At 36.5% G+C, this 13,570-nt stretch overlaps 1 protein-coding gene across 1 annotated transcript in view; it reads left to right on the forward strand.

The window, feature by feature from the left end:
- The window catches only part of LOC307054292 (uncharacterized protein), a gene marked incomplete at its 5' end in the record, with an annotated part of 31,317 nt that extends 18,018 nt beyond the window's left edge, over window positions 1–13,299 (forward strand). Inside the window, one exon of the mRNA XM_079705905.1 lies at window positions 13,117–13,299. Within this exon, the coding sequence (XP_079562031.1) occupies window positions 13,117–13,242 (126 nt within the window). The 3' untranslated portion in view covers window positions 13,243–13,299. The remainder of the gene's footprint in view (window positions 1–13,116) is intronic.
- Between the last annotated feature and the right edge of the window lie 271 nt (window positions 13,300–13,570).

Here is a 13,570-nt window from a genome sequence, read left to right on the forward strand (position 1 = left end):
TAGGATCATTGCCCTTGAGACAAACTGCCAAAAGCAAAAACATACTGGGACACTTGGTGAGATAATCTTATGTCACCAAACTATGGCTTTATCAAAAATTATTGAAGTGCAACTAAAATATTAAAAGAATAATTATAAAACAATCCAGGGCTTCCCTGGTGCCACAGTGGTTGAGAGTCCACCTGCCGATGCAGGGGATACGGGTTCGTGCCCCGGTCCGGGAGGATCCCACATGCCGCGGAGCGGCTGGGCCTGTGAGCCATGGCTGCTGAGCCTGCGCGTCCAGAGCCTGTGCTCCGCAATGGGAGAGGCCACAACAGTGAGAAGCCTGCGTACCGCATGCATGCATAAATAAATAAATAAATAAATAAATAAAATAAAACAATCCAAACTTTAAAGCCCATTAAAGTAGAAAGTGGTTATTTGTGTAACAGAAGGGTTTCTTACATTAAGAAACACACAGGTTAGTTAACAGATAAATTGCAAGGGAAAAAGGAGAGGGAAACTTACCAATAAAAGGACTTAGAAGGTATATCAATTGCAATGTGTGGTCCTTATTTGGATTTTGATTCAAACAAACTATAAAAATGAAAATTTACAACTTCATGAGACAAATAGATATTTGAACTCTAGCTGGATATTAGATGAGGTTAAGGAATATAATTAATTTTTAGCTGTGATAATGGCATTGTGGTTATGTTTTTAAAAGAGTCATTACTTATTAGAGATACATACTAAAATATTTACGAATGAAATTATGTAACATCTGAGATTTGCTTCAAAATAGTTTGAGTGGGGGAGTAGAATGGTGTATAAATTAAACAAAATTGGCCATAAATTGACAATGGTTAAATCTGGATGCTGAGTATACAGGGGTTCATTATACCATCCTGTCAACTTTTGTATGTGTCTGAAATTCTCTATTAGAAAATAGTTTTAAAACAATCACCAAGTGTTCAATAGTTCCTTTTGAGCATTTTTTTTTTTTTGGCCGCATCTCACGACTTGTGGGATCTTAGTTCCCCAACCAGGGATCGAACCTGTGCCTCCTGCAGTGGAAGTTCAGAGTCCTAACCACTGGACTGCCAGGGAATTCCCCCGCTTTGAGCATTTTAAATTTTATTTTTACAGATCTTTTCTAGAAACACAGCCACCATATAAAGCAAAGAATACACACTACTTTTTACTCATCAAGTTCTATTGATTCAACCTCCTAAATCTTTTTTGTTCTAAGCTTCATTTTTTTCACCTTTCAAAACAATTTACCAAGGTATTATTCACATATATTCACCCAGTTTAAGTGTGGAGTTTGACAAATTGTGGTGATTATGTACAATTGTGTGACCACAATCAAGTTGTGGACTAGCTCTTCCATCCTAAAATCTGCCCTCCTTTGTAGTTGACTCTTCCCCAACCCTGACCCCAACCAACCACTAATCTGCTTTCTGTCACTATAGTGTTGTCTTTTCTACAACGTCATATGAATAGAATCATACAATACAGTCTTTTGTGTTTGACTTCTTTTACTTAATATAATGTATTTTATATTCATGTTGTTATGTTAATATATTATTCCTTATCATTGCTAAATAGTATTCCACAGATAGCTAAATCTCTTTTAAACACACCTTCTGCCCACCCCAATGCCACTCACTGTCTCACTCCAAGATCAATTATCTCTTGTCTGACTATGGTAATTCCCAGATTTAATTGTTCTCCTTATTTTTGGTTCTACTCTGCTCCAGTCATCCTCCACACTGATACTAGAGTATTCTTTTAAAATGCAAGCATGAACGTTATCTATAGCCTTTTTAAAACCCTCTAGTGGTGCCCCTTTGTCCAAGCAGGGTAGAGTCCAACCTCTCTAACTTAATGAGCTTTCTTCTGACTATATTGCCAGTCATATCACCCAGAGGTCATGTCTTGTAGTTTATAAATCTCAAAAAATATCAGACTATTTATAGTTCTCCAAAATACCTGTTGCATTATTTCACACCTTTATGCATACTGTTCCCTCTTTTTCCTTCCCCTGGAAAACTTCTACTCATCCATCAAAACCCAACTCAAGAATCATCTCCTCATCCATTGCCCAGGCTGAGTTTATGCCTCTCTCATCTATGCCATCCCTGCACCTTGTATTTATTGATCAATTAAACAAATATCTTTTGAAGATCTACTGTCTACCAGGCTCTATAATAGGCACTAAGAATAATAAGGATGAATATGATAGCCACAACCCCAGCAAACAAGCACTGAATGTTAGTTAAATTAAACACTACTTACTTAAACAAAGCAATCCTCTACATTGTTTCTGTAGCAGGAAAAAGATGTCACATCAGTTTATATAATCTACAAAGAAGAATTAATAAAGTAAATCATTTTATAGCACTGCAGTTGTTGTCTTTATGAGACAAGAGTTCAGATAAAACTGTCCAAGCCACTTAGATTCATTCGTTGTTCATTAATAAACATTCTCTTGTTGATCTTTTGTTGCGACTTAGATTCATTCGTTGTTCATTAATAAACATTCTCTTGTTGATCTTTTGTTGCGATTTTTTGTTGCAGCGTGCAGGCTTTTTGTTGTGGTGCACAGGCCTTTCTCTAGTTGTGGCGTGCAGGCTCCAGAGCGAGCAGGCTCAGTAACTGTGGTGCGGGCTTAGTTGCCCTGCAGCATGTGGGATCTTAGTTCCCAGACCAGGGATTGAACCAGCGTCCTGTGCATTACAAGACGGATTCTTAACCACTGGACCACCAGGGAAGTCCCTATGAAAAAAGTTTTGAGAATAATATATCTAATACCCTTGTAATCATCAGCCAGCTTTATCTGGACTTAATATTTTGCCACATTTGGTTTGGGCCTTTGTTTCTTAAAGAAATAAAATTATACATATAATTAAAGTCCCCTGTGTACCTTTCCCAAACCCATTCCACTCCCTCACCAGAACCGCTATCGTGAATTTGATTTGAATCATTTGTATGCATGTTTTGATTCCTCTGCTATGTATGTATCTGTAGTATTGGTTTGCATTTTTAAACTTTGTATTTATGACATTATAATGAACCTATCCTTCTGCAACCTGAGTTTTTAGTTCAACATTATGTTTTTGAAATGTATTCATTTTGATACACTTAGCTCTAATTTATCAATTTAGCTTCTGACAGCATATCATTACTATTTTAAGAAATACAGAAATACTTATCCTTTCCCCTTTTAATAAATATTAATGTAGATTCCAACTTCTTTATTATGAACAACACTGCACTGAACACCCTTGTACATGTCTTTTAGTACACGTTTACAAAATGTTTCTAAGACAATGGTCTATAGAGTTTTTTGATCATGCATACTTATTCATAAAATATTCTTGAGAATGCACTTAAATATATATAAATTATATATATTCCTCTATAGTAATGTTATATATTAAAACATACTAATAGAAATTAAAAGAATGAGACAAAAATGAAATAAAATATTAAATAATTTTTCTTAAAATTAAAACTATGTCTAAGAAAAATTTTAATAATGTATTTTAATGATAGTGTGATTAAAAGTCAGATTTGATTACAAATGACTATTTTTTAAGTCTCTAAGTATGGCAGGTAGAGTGTTCAAACTAGAAGCAGAGATATATCCTCTTTGTCATTTTCTTGTTGTTTATCTTTGCCTTGTTAGTATAATTAAGCCACATGTCTACTTTAGCTTAGTTAAAACTAAATAATATTACCCATGTATTACCCATAATTCACTTACCCATATAAATTGTAGGTATTGCAATACACTACAAGAGAGTGGACAAAGGGGTCTGCAGTGGCCAACTCTGCATCACTGTGGAATTTCCCCTCTACCCTCAAAATATCTTAACTTTCATGATTTACCATTTTACATCATACCTAGGGAAGATGTCAGTGCCTCTCCATGTTAAATTTTAAATATTTTCATTTTTTTACACAACAGTGTAAATCAACTACACTTCATGTAGGCAAATGTATCAGTCTTGCCCTTTATGCTTTCTGTGTCTTAAGAACGCCTTCCTTTCCCCAGGTTATAAAGATACTCTTATATTGTCTCCTAAAAGTTTTTATTTCTGCTTCTTCAACATGAATCTTTAAAACATCTGGAATTTTATTTTTGCATAAAATATGAGGTAGGAATCAAATTTTATTAGTTTCTAATAAAATTTATAATAATAAATTATAAATAATAAATAACCAGTTGCCCAAGCGACCATTTATTAAATAGCTCAGCCTTTCCCATTTGGTTTGTAATGCCAGCCTTGCCACATATAATGTTTTCATATGTAAACAATTTTCGTTCTTTTAATTTGTATGTATTATATTCTTCTATTTCTATTCCCTTGGGCCAATACTACACCATTTTAGTTACTGTGGTTTTATGAGAAGTCTTAATATCTTATAGGGCAAGTTCGTCTACTTTCTCTTTTTTGGAAATTATGCTGGCAAGGCTTACTTCTTTCTCTTTTGGGGAATTTTAGATTCTACATCTCAAGTTACACTCACACACACACAAAAATTGTTGGGATATTAGTTGGAATTACATTAATATGGGGAGAACTGACACCTTTAAAATACTGTTTTCCCTTCTCTGAACATGCTATGTCTCTTCATTTTTCTAAGTCTCTTTCAAAATCTTTCAGTAGAGTTTTATAATTTTTCCCCTAAGGGTCTTGTACAACTTTTCTGAGATCTATTTCTTGGTATCTGTTTTTGTTTCTATTGTATACGATATTTTTTAAACTACATTTTCAAAAAAATTTTGGTTAATAAGAACGCAGTCAATTTTTGCATAATGATTTTGTATCCCAACTCTTGCTGAACTCTTTTATGGTAATATTGTTTGTCTGTGGATTTATTTGCATTTTCTACATAGAAATTCCATCATATATGAAAAATGACTGGATTTTTTTATCCTTTCCAATATGTATTTTCTTTGCTTCCTTGCTCATGCCTCCCTCTCAAGTTAAAGGCAACTACCTTGAGGCCATTAGGCTTGGTTGGATAGGAAGCTTATACCCTTAATCTGAACTCTAATGCAGGGCACAATCTTTTTGTAATTAAGGTAAAATTCACATAACAAAAAATTAACATTTTAAAGTATACAATTCAGTGGCAATTGGTACATTCACGATGTTGTGTACCCACCACCTCCATCTAGTTCCAAAACATTTTATCACCCCCAAAATAAACTTCATGCCCATTAAGCAATTACTCCCCAGCCCCTAACAACCAATAATCTACTTTCTGTCTCTATGGATTTACCAGTTCTGAGTATTTCATATAAATGGAATTATACAATCTGTTGTCTTTTGTGTCTAGCTTCTTTCACTTAGCATGATGTTTTCGAGGGTCATCTATGTTGTAGCATGTATCAGTACTTCATTCCTTTTTGGCTGAATAATATTCCATTGTATGGATTGACCACAACTTGTTTATCCATTCTTCAACTGACGGACATTTGTGTTGTTTCTGCCTTTTGGCTACTGTGAATAATGCTGCTATGAACATTTGTGTACAAGTTTTTGTTTGAATAGTTGTTTTCAATTCTCTTATGTATGTACATAGGAATGGAATTGCTGGATTATATGGTAATTCTATTTTAACTTTTTGAGGAATTTCCAAACTATTTTCCACAGTGGTTGAACCATTTTACCTTCCCACCAGTAATGTAAGAGGGTTCCAATTTCTCCACATCCTCTTCAACACTTGTTATTTTTCCTTTTTTTTTTTTTTTATTATAGCCATCCTACCGGGTGTGAAGTGGTATCTTACTTTGATTTGCATTTCAAGTCATTTGCCCATTTTTAATAGGTTTCAGGGGGTTTTGTAATTGAGGAAAGGTAGAATCTTAATGGGCATCTGTCATTAAAAGGTCTTTTCAATCTAATGTCTTATTATTTGGGCCCAAGAACCATCAGCTTATCCAATCTTCCAATGTTCCACATTTCTGCAGTCTCTCTATTCCTTTTCATTTCTTCTTGCAAACCGGCCAGTTGTTGCCTTGCTAAATGTAGCCAGTAAAAAGAACTCATGCTACTACCTTTCTATTTTCCAACCTTTTCTTCTAAAAGGACAGACTCAGTAGTATTTTGTCTGCCTTCCAAATTATCACAGGCAATAGTTTTAGCAAATATTTTACCCTGAAGAGCATTGGTCTTTATCTTTCCAGACTCTAATATCAGTTTCTTCTGTGCCTACCACCTGATGGCTAAGCCAGTGCTAGAGTTTTAGAGTTCTGTATTGATAATAACAACATCTCATCCTACTACAATTTCACTATTAGAGAAACATTAGCTATACCAACATACCTCAAGTTTTCAGTGTTTTAACTCAACAGAGGTTAATTTCTCGGTTGTATAACAGCATAAGTCAGGCTTTCAGTGAGCAGACTTCCACAGGGTAATCCAGAAACCCAAGTTTTTTCCATTTTGTGACTGTCATTGCCTTTGGCCCCTCAGAATCTTTCAATTTCAGGTGGCAGCTGGTTAAACAGGGAGTGGAAGAAGCACATTTGCTTTGAGCCAGTTCAGCCCCAAATTGACACGCATCATTTCTACTCACAATCTATTGGTAGGAATTAGTCTTATAGCTTTGCATAGGTACATGGGGTAGAGAGAGGACACAGCAAGGGGCGGGGTGAAGGGCCTGAGAAATGTGGTCTGTAATTGGACAGTCTCTTGCCAGCAACAACTCTACATTATGGAAGGGGAACTCAAAGTCTTCAGTGGATAGCTGGCTGTCTTTATCACATCTGGAAGTTTATCACTAAAGGAAATTCTAAAGGAACTATATAGATAGTGGTAAAGGTGTAGGTAACACTAAATGAATATTGACTGCAATATAGGTGATGAGAAGTGGTTGGATTCTGGATATATTTTGAAGGTGGAGCGAATTAGAGTTGCTGACAGATTGGCCATGAGGTGAGAGAGAGTCAAGGAAGACTCCAAAGCTTTGAGCCTAGTTAACAGGAAGGATGGAAATTGAGTAGTTTCATTGCTTTCCTCACGTGAGCCCAAGGGTTAGCCCGCTGTGAGCACTAAATCCTAAGCCCTGCCTGCATGGCAGAGGCCAACATCATCACCTTCCCAAATCCAGAGGAGCTGCACCATCAGTGCAACTTCTCACTGCTTTCCTAGGTTCCTGCACTTGACCTTACTCTTACTTTCTTCCAATATCAGTTATGCATTTAAGTTTGCTTCTTGGGCTTCCCTGGTGGCGCAGTGGTTGAGAGTCCGCCTGCCGATGCAGGGGACACGGGTTCGTGCCCCGGTCTGGGAAGATCCCACATGCCGCAGAGCGGCTGGGCCCGTGAGCCATGGCCGCTGAGCCTGCGCGTCCGGAGCCTGTGCTCTGCAACGGGAGAGGCCGCAACAGAGAGGCCCGCATACCGCAAAAAAAAAAAAAAAAGTTTGCTTCTTATATTTTATCTAACGTTTCTGAGTAGTAATAGTGGCAGGGTTATAGGGTTACATAATCCACTATATCACTGGATCTATTACTTTTTTATTAGATTATGTTTCTTTCTTATCAGAAAAGAGGCAACACCTAAATCCCAGAAAGTTATAGCAAAAAAATTAAGAGACTTTTTTTTCACTTTACTGCCTTTCCTTCCAAACAAATCCCACTTTTATGTATACATTGTATTTTCATGATTACATGGGAAAAAATGACTTCCTCTTTGAAGCCAGTTGAGTAGAAGCAGCTCAATAAAATATTAAATTTGGGACTTCCCTGGTGGTTCAGTGGTTAAGACTCCCCACTTCCACTGCAGGGGCTGCCGGTTTGATTCCTGGTCAGGAAACTAAGATCCCACATGCCATGTGCAGTGCAGCCAAAATATATATATATATATATATATATATAGGAAAAAAAAATAAAGATGAAATTTGACTGAAATATTTTACAATTGTTCTCAGACTACTTTCACACAGATATCACATAATCATTCTCACTAAACCCTCTATTTTTGCCTAGCTAAATTAATTTTCTCTCTCTCTTGATCTTTTTGTAAAAGACCTAGCTATTCTTAAAAAGCAGATTTGGCTTTTTAACAAAAAGTAGGCCAATAAGCTTTCTGTCAGTCTGCCTACAGATAAATATGGGTCATGGATTTTAACTTGCAGATTAAACATATACATTTATTTTGGTACCCTCTCAAAACGCCAATAAAATGATAGGTAAAACAACAATTAGAGATTTTAATGTATAAACCACTAGGATTTTTTAGAAAAAGAACAAGAGAAAATAAATTTCAAAATTTTGGAAGCTAGGAAAATGGGTTCTGAGTACTTAATAGCCTCATTAGAGCAGTAAAAGCTCGAAAAACAAGCTTATAGCAGAAGATATTAAGATGCCAAATGATCCAGGCCCTAGAACCTTGGAAAGGATCAGAAATTGGACACACATCGTACTTCTAAAAGGAGATACACGGTACTTCTAAAAGCAGTATCGGTGTAGAAAGAAGAGATTGGGTATAAAGTCTTTAAAAGGAACATTTTGCCTGTAGAGCCCCTTCCCGACTTTTTACAGCCCCAGTTTCCTCTCCTTACCCCTGACAAAGGATAATAAATTGTATTATCTAAAGTCAACAGACCGAAGAGATTCTAAACTCATTTACCAGGTGCAGTTAAGGACAGAGTGAGCATCATATTAAAATTAGGTGGACTAAGTAAAAATCTGCATCCTGAATAGGGTGACCATTCCCCAACCTCTCTCCCAGTCAGCTTCACCCAGGCAGGAGATTAGAGGATTCCTCTCTAAGAAAACTCACGAGGCCGAGGAAAAAAGACCTACAGATCCTGACCTACAGATATTGAGGCATTCCCCCAGTGAAGCAGTCAGGTTCATACCAGGTTATCCTATAGTGAAGCCCACCAAATGATAGCCCTCACTCACTCATATGGAGTTTCCAATCATCATTTTAGATCATGAGGTATTTAAGAAAAATCTCTATAATAAAAAAAAAAGTAAACAGAAAAAAGGAACTCAGACAAAACAGATAATGCAGAAGCAAAAGAAAGCTACATTTAAAAAAAAAATCTCTCTGGGGGGAAGGATAAATTAGAAGTTTGGGATTAACATAAACACACTACTATGTATAAAATAGATAACCAATAAGGACCTACTGTGTAGCACAGGGAATTATTCTCAGTATTTTGTAATAACCTATAAGGGAAAAGAATCTGAAAAGGAATATATATATATATATACACACACACACACACACACACACACACACACATATACATATGTATGTATATCTGAATCACTGTGTTGTACACCTGAAACCAACACAATACTGTAAATTATACTTCACTTAAAAAAAGCAAACAGGGCTTCCCTGGTGATGCAGTGGTTAAGAACCTGCCTGCCAATGCAGGGGACACAGGTTTGAGCCTCATTAGAGCAGTAAAAGCTGCTGGTCCGGGAAGATCCCACATGCCGTGGAGCAACTAAGCCCATGCACCACAACTACTGAGCCTGAGCTCTAGAGCCTGCAAGCCACAACTACTGAGCCAGTGTGCCTAGAGCCATGCTCCACAAGGGAAGCCACCACAACAAAGAGTAGCCCCCACCCACCACAACTAGAAAAAGCCCGCGGACAGCAACAAAGACCCAACGCAGCCAAAAATAAATAAATAAATTTATTTAAAAAAAAGACCTCTCTAATGTCTTGGGAGAAATAATAGAAGATAATATTGTACAACCCTGAGACAAGAATGGAAAGCTATATAAAAGCTTATTCATAGAACAAAAAGATCTTTTGGAAGTTAAAACAACAGTAAAATTTTTAAATTAAATAGAATGATTGTAATATAAAGTTGAGATATTCTCTCAGAGAGCAAAGCAAAAAGAGAGAGAAAAGACAGAGAATCAGTCTAAGAGATCCAACATATGAATAACAGGATTTTCAGAAAAAGAAAATGAAGGAATCAGAGGGGAGAAAATCAGATTAATACAAGAAAAAATCCTAGAACTAAATAACATGAATTTACAGATTCAATGAACAACAGAAGAGGATCATAGCAGGGCATGTAATCTTGAAATTATAGAATGTTAAAAAGGAAGAGAAGATTCTGAAGGTTTTTAGAGAGAAAAAAAACAAAGACTTGGCAATTAGAATAACAGATTTTGCAAAAGCAATATATGGATGCTAAACAAAAATGAAGGAATGCTTTTAAAATTCTGAAGGAAAATGATTTCCACACTAGACTTCTATACCCAAATTACCAAGGGTAGAATAAAGACATTTCTAGGCACGTAAATTCTCAGAAACATATCTCCCACTCACCCTTTCTAAGAAGTTTTCAGCAGAAATTTTTCACCAACAGAAGGAAATCAAGAAAGGGAACAAAATGAGACTGAAAAACCAAAAGGCCCAGCACAAGAGATGGGCATTCCCAGGATACTGGTGCAGAAAGATCTGAGGATTAAAGCTATAGGTATAGCAAACCTAGACCCCAACCAAACCACATTGGAGTAGATCAAAAGGCTCTGTGAGGAACTTCAAGATAAAGCAGAAGGATCCAACAGAGGAGCCATCAAAGGAAGGATATTTTCCAGCTCCTTTGGAGAGTTTGGGAATGAATTACTGGTTGGTAGATTAAAAACTAATAAATGAAAACATTTTAACTACCTACCTATTATTAGCTCTAGAGAAACCAAAAAGCTATACATTAAAGTCAATGTAGTCAAATATGCTCCATGTCTCAGGGAATAGTTACAAAGCTTTAATTAAAAAGGATAGGAAAGAAAGGAAAGGTGTGTGTTTGGGGAAGGGGCGTTTGGAGGTATGGTAGGAGTTATATCCCCTTTTCTATAGTTGGAAACAGGAAAAATCAAGAAAAAATATATATATATGGTTTCTAGCAATACAGAGGAAAACAAACAGCAGGAAAAAATAAACAGCTAAATGAGGTGCATTCAACAAGTATTTACTGAGCACCCACTATATGTCAGACACTGTTCTAGGTCAGGGTTTCTCAACCGTGGCACACTCTGGACTGTCTTATGCATTGTAGGATATTCAATAGCATTCCTGGCTTCTATCCATTAGATGCCCAGTAGCACCCCTGCAGTCATGACAGTCAAAAATGTCTCCTGGGCTTCCCTGGTGGCACAGTGGTTGGGAGTCCGCCTGCCAATGCAGGGGACGCGGGTTCGTGCCCCGGTCCGGGAAGATCCCACATGCCGCGGAGTGGCTGGGCCCGTGAGCCATGGCCGCTGAGCCTGCGCGTCCGGAGCCTGTGCTCCGCAATGGGAGAGGCCACAGCAGTGAGAGGCCCGAGTACCGCAAAAAAGAAAAAACAAAAGTCTCCTGATACAGCCAAAAGTTCTCTGCAGGGCAAAATTATCCCCAGGAGAGAACCACTGTTCCAGGAAATAGAGATACAGCAATTAACAAAACACACAAAAAAGAGCTGAAAGTGATTACCTCTGAAAAATAGGATCAGGTTGAGGAGGAGCAGGGCAGGAAAATGCAGTTTTTACTCATAAGCCTTACAGAATTCTGACTTTTCAAACTATATATACACACTACATTAATAAAAGAGAATAAATAATCTAAGAGAACGATATAAAATCCATTTATACCTTAATTCACTGTTTCTACACGAGGCAGTATAGTCATGCAATTCTAGATTTGAATTCCAGCTCCACCACTTACTCTAAATCTGAGGCAAGCAACTTAAACCATTCTGAGCCTCATTTTCTTCAACACTATAAAACAGGAATATTCACCTAAGGTTATTATAAGTATTGCATATTATTATGCAAAAATACATATAATGCATGTCCTATAGTACCTGCACTTTAAGCATTCAATAAATTATAACATCTTGGAAAGTATATGTAGTCACTAGCTTCCATATGCCAGATCCTTGAGACTAAACACCAGCATCTTGGATATATAAACCTGGGGCTCCCATAACTTGTCATACACTACAGTCATGAGGACATCTGAGTGGCATACCAGGACTCATGCCATTTATAGCATGCACTGTAATCATGTACATACCTTGATTTTGTTCTTGGAAAATCACCATATATACTGAGAGTAAAAAAGCAGATCTGATGCACGAAGAAAGTTAACTGAAATATGTTAGTTTTACTCATCCAGGTGGCAGATAGAAATCCATGTAAGCATCAAGCAATTTATTTGTATCACGCTATATGAAAAGCAGTTACACATATTTTAAAAATAAAAAGGAGTAGACCAAATGAAAACAATAAAGCTTACTTCAGGGGGTGGGGGGGAAGGATTTTACAATTTCGTGTGACAGTGTTTCATTTCTCTCCACTGCTCCTTGGATTCTTTCAATAATCTTAATAAAATTTAATAAAAGTGAGCTATTTTGTTTGTTAATTAGGTTAAGATATGAAACTTTTTGTATCGTACTTAACGAAGTCCACCTCATTATTCATCAAAATATTAATTATAATAATGGCATAATTTATTCTTATATCCAGTCTCGATATACTATATTCACTACCTCAGTTAATCCTCACAATCTGGGCTACTATGTGGCAGATACTATTATCCTCATTTAATAGATTTAGTCATTCATTTTTTCCACAAATACTATTATAATTGAACACCTGCTCTATGTTGTTCGCTGTTGGGAATATAGCAGTAAATGAAACAGACAAAAAATCCCTGCCTTCATAGAACTTACGTTCTCAACAAACAACAAATAAGTAAAATGTACATATTGTTAGATAAGTACTTTGGAGAAAAATAATGTATTGAAGAGGAATAGGGCTTCTGGAATGGAGATGGGATAGCAATTTTAAATAGGGTTGTAGGGGATAGTGGAATTTAAGTAGAATCATGATGTAAAGATGAGGAAACTGAAGGTCAGAGAGTTAGTAACTTATTCAAGGTCACAAAATTAAAAAGCCAATAAAAGTATAGCTGAACACAATAAAGAATCTTGGTGCATCATTTTATAACAGCTGCTCAGACTTATTGAGACTTTTTGTGATTGGTCAAACCCAAATTAAATCTGTTCTTCTAAATTGTTCTAATAAGTATTGTAGTGTGCACATTAATCCAGAAATGGAAAGAAAACATTAAGTTTGTGTTTATTTTCATTTCAGGCCAAAGAATCCCAAAAAACAAGAAAGATTCTTGGGAGGATATGGTGGAAACACTTCAAAAAGATTATAGTCATCACCGTGGCCATTCTCCTTTCAAGCATCATCATTCTTTTAAGTAAAATGTAATACCAACTTGACCCTTCTCCCTATCCCCAGCAGGTACCAATAAATTGTTATATGTAATTATAGAGTTCTACAACCAATAATTACAAAAGCCTTCTCTAGTGGTAGGAGGAATGGAGGAAAAGGGGGTTGGAAGTATTTCCTTGTCCCTTTAGTGTTCCTTTACTCTCGTCTTTGTACCTCTCCCATTTCTGTAATCCCATTTGTTTTTTTACCACTGCTCCACTACTCTTCTCTTTGTTAATATTACAAGCACATACCCTGAAATCAGACTGCCAAGCTTCAACTCTCCACTCTGCCACATACCATATAGATGACTTTGGACAAGTTA

This window comes from Hyperoodon ampullatus (assembly GCF_949752795.1).
Source record: "Hyperoodon ampullatus genome assembly, chromosome: 1".
Classification (NCBI taxonomy): Eukaryota; Metazoa; Chordata; class Mammalia; order Artiodactyla; family Ziphiidae; genus Hyperoodon; species Hyperoodon ampullatus.